Genomic DNA, 15,121 nt, shown 5'->3' on the forward strand with positions numbered 1-15,121 from the left:
CTTTCGTCGAGGACGACTTTATTTTAAGAAGGGGAGGATGATGAGGGCATCAATACCATTGTTACACCCACATCCCCTACTTCTACATATACTGGACCAATTACTAGAGCTCGCGCACGCAATTAAATTATCAGGTACTTTTGTTTCTTGGTGATGATTCTAATGTTCATGAGAATATGATGCTGCCTAAATTGGATACATTTGTTTTGCTTACAAATGAAGGGTCTGGCATGGATAAGAGGGATGAACACCGGAGCAAGACCAAGCATGGAGATGATGGCATGCGCAAGGGGAACAAGAACGGAGTTACTAGTGATGATTTCAGGACTTTGAAGCCACCATAAGGAGTGCATGAAGCCTTGGACGAAATATACAAGATGCCACTTCATAAATTTCGTCCATAGTCTATTTTAGGTGTTGCGTCACCTTATTATTGGGCCAGACCCATGTAATTTTGAAATACTTGAGTATAGGCTGTTTTTAGAGTCCGTATGTGTGGGGAAACAAGAGTTAGGGTTGGTTTCGGACCCTTCCTCCAAGGGCCACGAAATTCCCCCCCTCTTCCTTCATATATACAACCCTTAGGCGTCGTTTAGAATTTGAGTTTTGTTTAGATTAAAGTCGCCATAGCTGCAACTTCGCGGACTTCGTTTGTGTTCAACGACCAGACAAAGGCGTCACAGAACCCCACCTTGATCAATAAAGCTTTCCTCTTATATTCGCAATATCCAGATTGCAATCTTAGTTTCTTACTTGTTCTTCGTTTGCCTGCAGGAAACAGACCTTCGTGGTCAGGTTGATCGTGCTCCGACAGGTCAATAACCTCTCGGAGTTGGTTTAGCGATTGGTAAGGCGCGACGTCCTCGCACTTTCGTAGTCGGATCATCAAAGTCGACTTCGTCCAAAACGATAGCCACCATCTCATCGAAGACGGGACACCTTTGCCTCTATCAAGGAAGAAGAGGATGCCGTCCTCCTCGGCATCCATTGGCCGCCGCTTCGGATTGGGGTGGCAGGGTACGTCAATGGCGGGTCGTTGCCGCTCTCGAGGTGCCGGAGAACAGCGTGGAGCGTGCAGCTGAGGCGCCCCGCCACAGGCGGCGGCCCTCGCTGTTCTTGGTCCCGCGCACCACCGGCGCGTTGTCGGTGGAGGCCAGCCGCTGCGCCTGCCGTTGCTGGAAGTACGCCGCCAACGCCTCGTGGTTGCCGTCGGCGTACTGCCGGAGGGCCCGCTGCTCCTCCGTCAGCGACACTCGCACGCAGTCGACCTCGTCGGCGAAGTAGTCGGGGCGCACAGTGACGTCGGGCAGCGGGGGATGGGGACGCCACTGGCGCTGAGCTTCCACCGCCCCGGCGCGCGCATGTCGGAAGGTGCTGGGATGTTCGCCCCGAACAGCAAGTGGGCTCCCACTCGTGCAACGAGCGACGGCCGAAGCCATTGGCCACCACCCCATTGCCGGGGGAACGCTCGCCCATCGTCGTGGTTGGGCACGAGGAGAGAGAGGAGAGGAACATCGGCGGCGGCTGCCCACGGGGAGAGAGAGTCAAAGCTCGCCGGCTGTGGGCAGTGTGTGGTCACAGGCGAGAGGGAGGCGTTGCTTTATAGCGGCCGGGGGTGGACGACGTGTGTACGCGTAGCGGGAGGGGGGCGTCGCCGCACTGCCCGTGAGGAATCAGTGGAAGGCTGACCGGCGGCTGCCTTGGCATTGATTCCCCGCGGGAAACCAAGGCGTTGTGAGGATGACGAGGCGAGTGTCGCTGAAACGGCGGCCCCGCAGTTCTTTCACGTCAAAAATCGCTTGCCCCGGCGTCCCAGCGCGTCGGGTTCGGCCTGGGTCCACCGGTAGACCAATTTTTAGGCGATGGCGCTCAAAAATCGTCTGGGGGCGTTTGGGGCGCGGCTGTAGTCGCGGAACAACGCAACACCAAAATTCCCGCACCAGCCTTTCAAAAAAAAAAAAAAATCCCGCACCAGCTCGGTCTAGGGTTGTAGCCTCCACCAACCGAAGCACCGAACCGTTCTTGCACCACCGCGACGGCGCTGCTCGGCGACGCTCTGCGGCAGGCCATCATGCCGCGGGGTGCGTACGAGGCGCTGCGGGACGAGGAGCGCGCGCTGCCGCTAGCAGCGGCGGCTGCCGCCTGCGTCGCCTTCGCTACCGTTGCCGCGGTGGGGATCAGCCTCGGGATCGTGTTTCCCGCCGAGCCCGCGGACCGGCCCTTCTGCCGGGAGCGCCGCATGCTGGAGGCGCTCCCGGCAGCTGCTAGCAGCCGGGAGGAGGAGCCCGAGGCGTATCGATATCGAGGCGGGGCTTTCTACATGACCACGGCCGAGGCCGCCGACTTCTACTGGATGGTCGTCTTGGTGCCATCCGCTGTCCTCTTCGCCACATCCGCCGCTTACCTCGTATCAGGTGAGTCAGTGCTCGTGCTGTTTGTCGTAATGCTCAGATTTCTCTGGTTACAGTGTTAATTTTCTTAGGCAGTTATCTGTATTTGACGATTAGTGATCCCACTGCTTCACCGCTCTTTAGGAATTCCAAAAATCATGAAAAACCTCCCGTGTTGGAGATTGTGTTGTTGCATGCGAACGATTTTAGTGGTAAAACGAGGTATCTCTGGAACTCTGGATGCAGTGGCGGAGCTTGACAAAAATCTATTGGGGGGCCAATAGCAAAAAGGAAAAATTAAAGAACCACAACAAAACAGAACTTGTGGCCTCCTGACAAATTTATCAGTATCCTTTTGAGCCGTTGCTTTTGAGTCCCAAATTAAGACTCAAGAGAACAAATCTGCGATGCAAGAAACAAAACAAATCCCCAATTAGATCAGATGAATAGGCATTCTAATTACTCCCTCTTTAGTGGTCTAAATGAACTTATATTTCTTTACCGAGGTAGTACTAAATTTTAGTGTTTCCCAAACACTTTTCCCAATTTCACTGTCGTACTCTAATTCACTACACACAGGGATGGGGATCCAAATTCTAATAGTTTAAGGTGGGTACAGGGGACTAACAAATTCGTATGGGGCGGAACGGCCGGTGACGATGGGTAGCTGGCCGGCCAGCTGACATAGACGACCATTGGACCGGGCAGGCCAGTGGCAAAGAGCCGAAGAGGAGCGGCCGGCCTCAACATGCTTCGTCGGGATGTTTGCCGCCGGCGGCGCACGGATCAGGTGAGCTTCTAGTCGGCGTCGGCATCAAGGGAGTGGCGGCAGGGCAGCTGGTTGCCTGGTTCATGGATGGAGGCGAGCAGACGTGCGTGAGCGTGGTTGCCTAGTTGGGGAACAGAGACGAAGCAGCAGCCGAGCCTGGAAGTGTGCGTGGCTGCGTGCGTGATGATGCCAAGATGGCTTGTGCGTGCATGTAGAGGCATGATGGGCCATTACTACTGAGTACCTAGTAAAAAAATTCTCATTTGGGCTGGGGGGGGGGGGGCACGGCTCCCTCAAGGTTCTACATAGCTCCGCCGTTGTCTGGATGCACAAAGTGGTTGAATCTTCATCTTGCAGTGCGCTATAAGCTTGGCTAATACTTTATGATGCTGGGTCATACGTGCATTTTACCATAAATGGGCACCCGAAGACTGTTTTTGTTTATGAAACGCGTTTTGCTGGTGACATTAGTAAACCGTTTCTTTGAATTGCATGATTGAGTGATGTGCTATAGCTATGAATAGAAGTGCAATCTTGGGATAGTACACTTGCAAAACAAATATTATGGCTAGGACAGGGAGAAATGAAAGACATAAGGTTTTGGGGATCTAAGGTGACATGGAAGAAGAAGAATCAACCAGGTAGGATTATAATATTAAGATGATAATCTAGGTAAGCAGACCAATCACTTTTAGCACTACCGCAACACCAAAGGAGTCTTTCCTGCTTGATGATTGCCTTGGTCTTTTAGCACTGCGTGACTTATCTGTTCAAGACCCTGCTACTACGTTCTTTCTAACTTATTCAAGTGACGAGCATTACAATTACAGGAGTATTGAACCTCCTTTTCTTGATGATGAACATTCTGGCTGCTTTGAGATTGAATTAACCGGAAAAGATGGAATTTGATGATGCAGTTATATTGTATTTCTAGTTATGATTTAGAAGGTACATATACATTAAGCAGAGACAACTAGTTAATAGAAGAAATTTCCGAAGATTAAGTTTTGGTAACATCTGCTTACTATACCAATATACCAAGTCTCACGTATTTGCTTTTACTCTCATGATCTCATCACATCGCGATGTGGTTATCACTTGGTTTCGTATGCCCTTATTTTTAAGGGACAAAACCCTTTTCCAGTATCCTAAAAATGCATAAATGATAGGCGGGTAGCAGGTGGTATGCAGTGTCTGTTCAGACGAGGTGGGAGGATAGTGCTTAGCGCCTATGCATGTTAAGTGGCTGTTCTTACAACAGTGGTATTTATATCTCTACTTCAGGATTCTTAGCTGCTCAGGGGAATATATGTTGATGGAGCAACGACCTTTAAATAGAATAATGTGACAAATAATGATGAGATCTGTGCTGCTCTGACTGATCAATAAACCACCCTGATTGTTTTCCTCTTTACACATGTTTTCTGTCTATTAATGAATGTAGTAATTCGCATGGATCTACGGTACTTGTTACAACCAGAAAACTCCAGAGTCTGGAATTCTCTTGCAGTGACCTTATCTAATGTGTTGCGTAAACTGTATGTTTTTAGTTACCACCAAATCACGAACCTATAAACTTTGTAGGGCGGGAATATTGTGCACCCCCCCTTTAAGAGTTGCAGCAGAATTATTCTGCACCCCCAATAAACAATTCCTCCCCTGTCTTGTTTCTTTTCCCGAAGGGAGCGAGTGAGCTCTGGTTTGCTCTCGGCTGCAGCGATGCCGTGCTCGGCCTTCCCCACGTCAGCGACCGTGCGGTTCCCCTCCGCCTGGTTCCAGGCGAGCATCCCCATCCCTCGCCTCCCCATCCTTCTTCTTCCTTGTTTTTGACCACCGCACCCTATCCTGTATCACCAACGCCAGCCAAAAAACCCCCCTAGCCGCCCTCCTTCTTCCTCCCCACTCCCCCTGTGCTCCAGATCCACTCCTCGTGCCTCCCAGGCACCGGTCGAGCGCCACCTCCAACGCCTCCCCAGACCATGCGATGCTGGCGGATCCGGTTGCCCTCCCCTCCCTTGCCACCATTGCCCCGTGAGCGCGCGACGGCCAGCCTTCGGCCTCTAGCACTACTTCCCCGTGGTGTCTGGGATCCAGTTGCCCCATGTCACCGCCCGCCATTGGCCGTCTTCGCCCTGCTACCCAGCGAGTAGGAGCACCACGGGCCGGTGGCGCCTTTCACGAGCCGCGGCGCTCCTGGCTGCTCTCTGCCTTGTTATTGCTCACCTTGGGTCTCTGACCGCGGACTGCGGACTGCAGCGTCCTGAGGCGTTGGTCCAACAGAAAATGAAAGAAGAGCTAACCAACAGAAAAAATGCTGCCAAGAATTCGGCTGTCATGGCAGCCGAAAACCGTTGCCATGGCACGCTAAATCAACTGTGTGCCTTACGCACTTATTTAGCTAAGGGGCGGGGCGACTAGATTATGCTAACAAGCGTGACCCAGATAAAAAGTGAACGAAGCAAAATATTGGTATCTTCGATGCCGGCAGTTAGCTTAGTCATCCCCTAGCAGTTAACGTGTTCCTGTAGCGCTCCAGGCATAAAAGGTCTGACAATGCCGTTTGTTTTTCCAAAACTGCTCTTAGCCCGTAGGGAATTTCAGAAAGTGTTCTACACGAAAAAAGTTTCGCCTAATCAATATCTTTCCAATGGCATATTGTCTGCCTTATTCCAACAAACAATTTATTTTCTCTGATCAAAATATAGTGAATTGGGTTAGCAGGGACGCGAGCTGGAGCAACTTGGGAACTTGGGATATGGCTGACGTCGACCGGGAGAGAGCTCTGGGGGGGGGGGGGGGGAAGCGATGCGATAGAGGGAGGGTGAGGAGTGAGGGAGGGGGACCGAGCTGTGTGGGACCTCCATCATCTGAGTTTTTAAGGTCCTGGTGAGGCTTTGGAGGCCTCGTGCAGGAGGGCTATAGCCTGTCAATCCGTGGTCAAATTCGACGCATCAAATAAAAAGGGCAGCCCGGTGCACGTAGCCCCCGCTTGCGCAGGTCCTGGGAAGGACCGGCCACTTTGGGTCAAATTCAACGCACCACACGGCCAGAAAAAACTATGGCCATGTGGATAGCGTGGTTGCGCGGTACCTCGTGCAGCTTTTCCCTTGGGGAATATAGATGATGCATATCCTCCATGGAAAGAGATCTAGTTCATAGAACATATCCTGAATGGAAAGAGATCTAGTTATTTTTTTCAAATAATATTTTTTATTAATTTACAGAAATAATTCATGGTTTAGATATATTACACAAATAATATGGCGTCGTCTTGGGGCAAGACGACTGGAACTAATCGTCCTCCTGCAAGATGATTAGTCCTAGTCGTCCTCCCTCAAGATGATTACCACTAGTCGTCCTCCCTCAAGACGATTGGAACTAGTCGTCTTCCCTCAAGATGATTGGAACTAGTCATCCTCCCTCAAGATGATTGGTTCTATGAAAGTTGCACTCTTATGCTGTTGCTTCTTCCACCTTCGATGCAACCTGAGAAGTTCTTTCCGTATCTCCTCAAAGGTCCTTGCAGGCCATCCGCACCTACTTAATGCGTGACCCAACTCATTTAGTATGGTGTCACTACTGATGAGTTCGTCCCATTGAACTATCCTATTGTCTATCTTGAAATTGATGGCTAACCTCAGAAGACATTTTGACATACTCAGGTGGAAACTACGATCAAAAGGATAATCAGACATCTTGACGAGATTACAATGCAATGCTTACCAACCTTTCTGTAGGGGGGGGGGGGGGTGTTATATGTCAAGAAGAGAAAGATGGTGGGAACAGAAGGGTTGGCGGGAAAGAAGATGGCGGAAAAGGGATGGCGGGAACGAAGTTGGCAGGAAAGGAAGGGTTGGCGGGAAAGAAGATGGCAGGAAAGGGTTGGCGGGAACATATTATGAAAAAGTGTTGCGGAAAATTAGTCCAGACTGGAGTGAGGACCAATCATCTTGAGGGAGGATGACTAGTTCCAATCATCTTTAGGGAAGACGACTAGTTCCAATCATCTTGAGGGAGGACGACTAGTGGTAATCATCTTGCGGGAGGATGACTAGGACTAATCATCTTACAGGAGGACGATTAGTTCCAGTCGTCTTGCCCCAAGACAACGCCGTATTATTTGTGTAATATATCTGAGCCATGCATTATTTCTGTAAATTAATTAAAAAAATGTATTATTTAAAAAAAATTAGCTATAATTTTTAGAGAGGTTGTGGTAGATTTTTAGATTTTCTGTTGTACTATAATTCGAGTATCTATAGATGATGCACATCAATTTTATGCCGTGAATTCCTTCTTTTTTCAGGTTTTATATGTAACTACAGTTTTCTCCGCAAACAAAATATTTATGTATATTTTGCATTAGGCAATATATCTTTCTTTGTGCTGTATCCATTTTTCTCTGTACTTTGGTACAAAGTCTTCTTTCCTGCTCTTTAATGCTCTTTAATATTAAACTAATAGATATTTTCAGGAATATCTGTTGCATATGCTGCTCCAAGGAGGCATCCGTTCATTTGCATTGTTGAGAATAACTTCTGCGCTTCTAGAAGAGGTGAGTTTTCTTTTTTTGACATTAGCTTGTGATAACTGTTACATCATTGATCAGGAGAGAAATCTTTGATGATATTTCGGTCCTTCAGATCTCTCTTTACTGATTCCTTCCTTGTCAAGTTTGGTTTACCTTGACCTCTCTTGACATTATCAGTACACGTTAACCGTCTGCTATCCACTTCTAGAAAGCCTGCGCTGTATATGCCGAAACTAACTCTGTGCATTCGGTTTTATATGGTTTGGTTTATACGGTTTTTATTTTGTACGGTATTAGTACTTCGATAAGTATGGTATGAATTTAAGATACGGTTTGATTCTGGTATATACCAAATTATTTCGGTATGGTTTTGGTATATACCATAATAACCAAAGTTGACGCAAATTTAAAAATGACATACTCCCTCCGATCCATATTACTTGTCTTAGATTTGTCTAGATACAGATGTATACAAATTTATGACTTAAAACACATACCTTTTTATGCAAACAAACAATATATAACTATATATAAGTATATATGCATGTGCTTAGCATTATTTTAAGAGAAAAATGAATACGTTACAAGAAAATGGACCTGCTTAGCAGGGAATCTGGCTCCTGTACAAGAAGAATGACTACTTATGGTTGTTCACCTCAAGAAATATAAATATATATTTTACTTCGGTTAACTGTTCGATTTTTTGGTATATACCATAAAAACCAAAATTCAAAACCGTATGAAAAGTTCATACCATACTGAAACCAGAAACCATAAAAACCATAAAATTGTTTCGGTTTCGTTTATTTTCGATATGGTTTTTTGGTTCGGTTTTAAAATGCACAAGTGAGCCCAAACCATCTCAAACGATGTTGGACGAGCTTCTCTTCAATCGGTGCCACATCAACGATCACATATATCATCAATTTGGACCCGATCCTTTCTTGTGTGGCCACATATCCATCTCAACATGCACATCTCTGCTACACCTAGCTGTTGGATATGTCGCATTTTAGTTGGTCAACATTCAACGCCGTACAACATCGCATGTCGAATCGCCGTCCTATAGAATCTGTCTTTTAGCTTTTGTGGCACTCTCTTACCACAAAGAACACCAGAAGCTTGGCACCACTTCATCCATCCAACTTTGATTCAATGGTTCACATCTTCATCGATATCACCATCCTTCTGCAGCATTGATCCCAAATATCGAAAGGTGTCCTTCTGAGGTACCACCGACATCAAGGTTAACTTCCTTCTCCTCGCGCCTAGTAGTACTGAAATCACACGTCATGTACTCAGTTTTAGTTCTACTAAGGCTAAAACCTTTTGATTCTTAAGTCATGTCTCCACAGCCCTAACTTTCTATTAACCCTTGTTCGACTATCGTCGACTAGCAGCACATCATCCGCAAAGCACCATGGGATATCTCCTTGTATATCCCTTATGACCTCACCAATTACCAATGCAAAAAGATAGGGGCTGAAATCTAACTCTTGGTGTAGTCCTATTTCAATTGGGAAGTCATCAGTGTTGCCAGCAACATTATCGTACATGTCCTTGATGAGGGCAATGTACTTTGTTGGGACATTGTGTTTCTCCAAGGCCCACCACATGACATTCCGTGGTATCTTACTGTAGGCCTTCTCCAAGTTAATGAATACCATATGAAAGTCCTTTTGTTCCCTTTATCTCTCCATAAGTTGTCGTACCAAGAGCATGGCTTCCATGGTTGACCTCCCACGCATGAAACCAAACTGATTTTTGGTGACGCTTGTCATTCTTCTTAAGCGATGCTCAATGACTCCCTCCCATAGCTTCATTGTATGGCCCATCAGCTTAATTCCACAATAATTAGTAGAACTTTGAACATCCCCTTGTTCTTGAAGATTGGTACTAATATACCCCGCCTCCATTCTTCGAGCATCTTGTCTGACCGAAAAATGAGATTGAAAAGTTTAGTTAGCCATACTATCGTTGGGAAATACACAGGAGCTCCTCACCCCTATATAACTATTAAAATTTAAAAATACCAAGAAAATAAAAAAAACTTGCAGTTTTGGGATATCAAACCGGTGTAGATTGGGCACCTAGGTTTGATATCCCAAAATTCCAGTTTCTTTTTGAATTTCTCATGTTTGTTTTTGAATTTAATACTCATATAGTGGGGTTGGAGCGCACCTGAGTGCTCCAAATCCTCTTCCTACTATCGCTATGCCCCCAAGGCCTCTCCTCACCTTAATGGGGATACAATCAGGGCCCATTGCCTTGCCTCCTTTCATCCTTTTTAAAGCCTCCCAAACCTCGGGCTCCTAGATTTGTCGCACAAAACGTCTGTCGTATCGTCAAAGGAGTCGTCCAACTTAATGGTAGAGCTCTCATTCTCTCCATTGAACAACTTGTCGAAGTACTCTCGCCATATATGCTTGATCTCCTTGTCCTTCACCAGAAGTCGATATGCTCCGTCTTTGATGCATTTGATCTAGTTGACGACCCTTGTCTTCCTCTCTTAGATTTTGGCCATCTTATAGATGTCCATTTCCTCTTCCTTCGTGTTTAAACGCTGGTGGAGGTCCTCGTACGCCCGACCCCTTGCTTCACTTTCAACTCGCTTTGCAGTCTTCTTCGCCGCCTTGTACTTCTCTATGTTGTCTACACTCCTATTTAGGTGTAGGTGTCTGAAACAGTCTTTCTTCTTAATAGCCTTCTGGACATCATCGCTCCACCACCAGGTATCTTTAGCTTCGCTTGTACTACCCTTGGTCAACCCAAACTCCTATGTAGCTACTTTTCGAATGCAAGTCGCCATCTTCATCCGCATATTGTTTGCATCACCTCCTTCCTCCCTCTCCTTCAAAGCCTGAGCTGCCTCCCCCTTGAGCTTCCGCTACTTCGTTCTAGCGACTTTGGTGCGCTTATCCTGTTGGAACGAATTCGAAAGCGAAAGTCTATGTTGAGGGACAACACTCTCTCCAGGTTCCACCATACGATCTAGGCAAGTACGCCTGTCTTCTCTTCTCTCTTCTCGAGAGGAGGAAATCAATCTGGCTAGAGTGTTGTCCACTACTAAAAGTCACTAGATGGGATTCTCTCTTTCTAAAAAGGGTGTTAGCTACGATCATGTCGTAAGCTAAAGCGAAGCTTAATACATCCTCTCCTTGATTCCCGCTGCCATATCCAATGCCCCCATGTGTCCCTTCAAAACCTATGTTAGATGTAGCCACATGGCCATTGAGGTTTCCTCTTATGAAGAACTTCTCGCCAATAGGTACACTCCTAACCATGTCCTCCAAGCTTCCCGACCTTATCCAGTGCAGCGACCCGACCTAATCCGCTCCAGGTCGCCCGCCCCGCGCTCCAGACTCCCAACCCGATTCACTCGCCATGACGCTCGCGCTGGTCAACGCCTCGTCCCGCCGCCCTCCAGATCAGGCTGCGCTGCCTCACTTCGCCGGATCCTCGCCCCATCCGCCGGATTCCACCCTCAGCCGCCCGGAGGCCGCTAGGACCTGATCCGGCCGCCTCTACTCCAGCTTGACGACCTGTGCGCTGGCCACCGCCGTTGCCATTGCGTGCTGCTCCCGACGTGCCACCCGACGCCCACTGCCTCTGCGCTCTCCCGTCCAGATCCAGCTGTGCCGGTTCCACGTGTTTGCGTTGCCCCTAAGGGTCAATGCTCCTGACCAGGCCAGGAGCGGTGCACGTGTCCAGGTCTTCCGCCCTGCAGGTCTCTTGCTGGAGGTCTCCCACTGGACCAGGTTGCCCTTCAGGTCAACCAGCTCATGCTCGCTCTGGTCCGCTGCTTTGCCTGCAGGTCAACGCCTGGTTGTGTGGCTGCTGCTCGTCCGAGTGCTGCTGGTGCTGTGCGCTGCTGGCGTCCTTCCCACACCAGTCCTCTGTGTTGGTCCATAATCAAGTTGTAATGTGGGTGGTGGTGGGGTGTGTGTGTGTGTTGGGGGGGGGGGGGCTCTTCTGGAAGAGCGACTACCCTGCTTATTCCTGACTTCAATCCTTAAATCCATCCCTCCTTCTTTCGATGAGCTGTTTGAGAGGATGGGATTTGGTGCAACCACAATTGACGATAGCCTTGAAAGATAGAGCACCTTGATCTGCGACGACCTGCTTCCCTTTGAGGTCAGACACCATGCCATACACCTTGGCCTAGAGCGCCTCCTAGAGTCAACCGACTCCGGGCTAGAAAGCACCAAGTCTTTGCCCGCCGATCCAAGCAGCACTGTGGCAAAGTCAAAGGACACACTCACGGGGGGTAGTCGGTGTGAGTGGGCTTGGGGAAGGTGGAGTGGAACGAGTTAGTTTGTGGAGGGAGGTGGCAGCAGGCACCGGGATCGGCTCCGACATGGGACTGGAAGTGCAAGATTTTGTTTGAGAACCCTGTACAACTGACTTGAGAAGGGCTTCTTACTCTCCAGCCCATAAAAACCTCTCATTCTACTCCTTAATCCTCTTATTCACTCAGATCAACTAGGTACGGAAGGCAGTCAGTTCTGTCCTTGCCCACTGTAGCTGGCAACCGCAAGTATCTGTCATTAAGTGCCTCAGTCGTAACGTTCAGGGTTCTACAAATCTGCCCCTTAACACCACTTCAGTATTGGGGCTGAAGATAAAACACTGGATATTTCAATGCTCACCCTCTGTCTGTCCTCGCAATAAGACTCGAGCAGAGATTTTGAACACTCCACATTCTGGTTATGGCTTTCATAAGAATCACGGAATCATCCGCAAACAAATTTCTGATAGCCTGAGCATTCTGACATACCCTAATACCATGCAAATTCCCATTTTCTTCTTCGTGGGATAATAACAGTCAGTCCCTCTGTGCTCTGTGCATAGCAGGAAGAGGTAGGGCGACGAGGGATCTCCCTGCCTCAGTACCCTGTAGGTTAAAAACTCGTGGTCTCATTATTGAAACGATCACGGTGCTCCATTGTTGAGACGCAATGCATCACAAGATTGACCCAATTCTCATGGAATTCCAGTTTCAACATTATCTCCTTTAAGAATGTTTACTCAACTCGATCATAGGCTTTGTGCTTATCCAGTTTTAAAGCACACAATCCTTTCCCTTCCCTCTTATTCTTAATGGTGTGATAGCTTTTGTAGGCCACCAGGACGTTATCTGTAATCAGTCGCCCTGGCATGAATGCAATCTGTGTTGGGCTGAACACCTGTGGCAGATCTGTGTCGGACTGATCACCTCTGGCAAGATTAGCTTCAAACTGCCCCCTACCATCTTAGGAAGTACTCCCTCCGTAAACTAATATAAGAGCGTTTAGAATACTAAAGTAGTGATCTAAACGCTCTTATATTAGTTTACAGAGGGAGTACTTTATAAACAGCGTTGCATAGACTTATCGGCCTGAATTGCGTCACCTTTTCTGGGAGTTCACCTTTGGTATCATCACAATCGCCATGTCATTCCAGCCGTGAGGTGAGTTACGTTAACAAATCCTTCTCCGCTTAACAGAGGGAGTAACTACTCCCTCCGTCCCATAATATAAGAGCGTTTTTGACACCCTCCACCCCATAATATAAGAGTGTTTTTGACACTAGTTTAGTATAAAAACGCTCTTATATTATTGGACGGAGGGAGTATTAAACACAGTTATAAGTGGAGAAAATCTATATCTCTGGATTTGCACCTACTAGATTTTGCTATTAGTTTGCAACAGTTACTCTGACAATGATAAATCTCAGAGATTGTTCACTCTCGTGAACATCACTTCCATTGCTTTGTAAAGGCAGAGATTCCACAAGATCATGAGGAGCTTGAATGAAGAAATACTCATATATTTATACTAATTGCAGTGGCATGTCGTAAAAATGGGTAATAAATGGGGAGCGAACTGTTTTTGATGACTCTGTCTCTTGAATCTTTTGTATCATCCGATGGCCATGATCATGTTGCAGATTTGTTCTGATCTAATATAACGACTTATCACCACATCAGTTATAAATTGACATAATTTCATATGGCTGATAATTTCATATAGCTGTGCTTGGTAGTATTAGTTCCATATCAGTTTGTGTAGGACCTATTACGCACACATAACCATACTTATCATAGATAATTAATATCAACTTTGAACTGCAGGTGGTATGCGTTGCCTGGCTATAGTGAATGCAGTTTTCGCCCTCATATTTGGTCTCATGGCAATAGTCTTTGGATCAATGCTTCTGGCCCTTGGAAGTAGTTGTTCGATTCCTCTCTTCTGGTGCTACGAAATTGCAGCATGGGGTTTAGTTATCCTTTACGGTGGTACAGCCGCCTTCTTGAGAAGGAAAGCGGCAGCGGAGGGCGATTATGCTAGCCATATTGTGGGCCTTGAGATGCTCGAGACCACAATTGAGGTGACCTCAGATGCGCAGAGGCGTGTAAACGATGGCTTCAAAACATGGATGGGGTCATCGCTTCTATCTTCAGACGAGGAGGAGGAAGCTTTGGATGACTATATAGAGCACAATGCTCCTGCCCCGAAAGCTTCAGTTCAGCACAGGAAGGAAAATGATTTACAAGAGCTGACTTAATGTATAAACAGATGTACATAGTTCACTTATTCCTTGAGGTTTGGTGATGTTGTAAATGCGTGGCTCGGGTTCCACGACTTAAAGTGTGTTATTTCGTTCGTTTTCCACTGGTGAGCAACGAAAAGAGGGGTTAGTTAGCAAGCCAAATACAGGGATCCTTTCTTTCGATCACTTACTATTCGTCCATTTCAATCTGGGGACGAAATAGTAAATAGGAATGCAGTCTCTATCTTATGCGCATTGTTATTTTACTTTGTGCCCATGTCGGTGGAATTTGTTGAGTTTCTCCCACGACGGGTTGATGGGATGAGATGCTCTTGTAGTGGGCCCATGTCGCATTTGGGTTGGAAAAGCTGGATAGCAGACCTGGGATTGCCTAACAGTGACATAAGAGCCCAAATTTGGAGAGTTACATCTCCAAAAGGTGCTTTTTGCATCTTCAAAAAAGTGCCAACTCTAACAGGTGATGCAAAACGAAGAAGTAAAAGAGTAACTCCAATAGAAGATGCAAACTAAAGATGTAATACCGGCCGGCGGTACAGCTGCATTTGCACATTGAATTTTCATAATTCTATCAACAAAAGTGCATCATCAACCATAGTTTTAAATCCTACGAGCAAAAGTCAATTGTCTCAAACGAAGCTCTTGATCCAATAAATAAAAACGCACATAGACATCACCTAGTTTGCGTCCTCTCCGTTGTCACTAGTGTCATTATGGACGGTGGTATGATCATCATCAATGGCTTTGTCGACGTTTTCTTGCGTTGAAGTCTCATTGCCACGAACTCCATCAAAAGCACCTTCATTGCCACCTCTCATGTCGCTCATGTTGCCACCGAAGCCATCTCCGATGCCACTCATCATGTTGCTGTCAAAGCCAGCT

General features: G+C 47.2%; 1 protein-coding gene across 1 annotated transcript; it reads left to right on the forward strand.

The window, feature by feature from the left end:
• Positions 1-1,862: 1,862 nt before the first annotated feature.
• LOC123142572 (uncharacterized) lies at positions 1,863-14,487 on the forward strand. Its single transcript, XM_044561430.1, has 4 exons — positions 1,863-1,886; positions 1,994-2,414; positions 7,634-7,714; positions 13,803-14,487. Exons 1-4 carry the CDS (start codon positions 1,863-1,865, stop codon positions 14,234-14,236), a joined length of 960 nt encoding a protein of 319 aa, XP_044417365.1. The 3' UTR covers positions 14,237-14,487.
• Positions 14,488-15,121: the final 634 nt, after the last annotated feature.

The sequence above is a fragment of the Triticum aestivum genome, chromosome 6D (assembly GCF_018294505.1).
Source record: "Triticum aestivum cultivar Chinese Spring chromosome 6D, IWGSC CS RefSeq v2.1, whole genome shotgun sequence".
Lineage (NCBI taxonomy): Eukaryota > Viridiplantae > Streptophyta > Magnoliopsida > Poales > Poaceae > Triticum > Triticum aestivum.

Coding starts and splice junctions, on each gene's coding strand:
- LOC123142572 (XM_044561430.1), top strand. CDS start 1,863: ATGGCGCTCAAAAATCGTCTGGGG. Junction 1,887..1,993: donor CGCTCAAAAATCGTCTGGGG/GCGTTTGGGGCG, acceptor CTAGGGTTGTAG/CCTCCACCAACCGAAGCACC. Junction 2,415..7,633: donor CGCCGCTTACCTCGTATCAG/GTGAGTCAGTGC, acceptor AGATATTTTCAG/GAATATCTGTTGCATATGCT.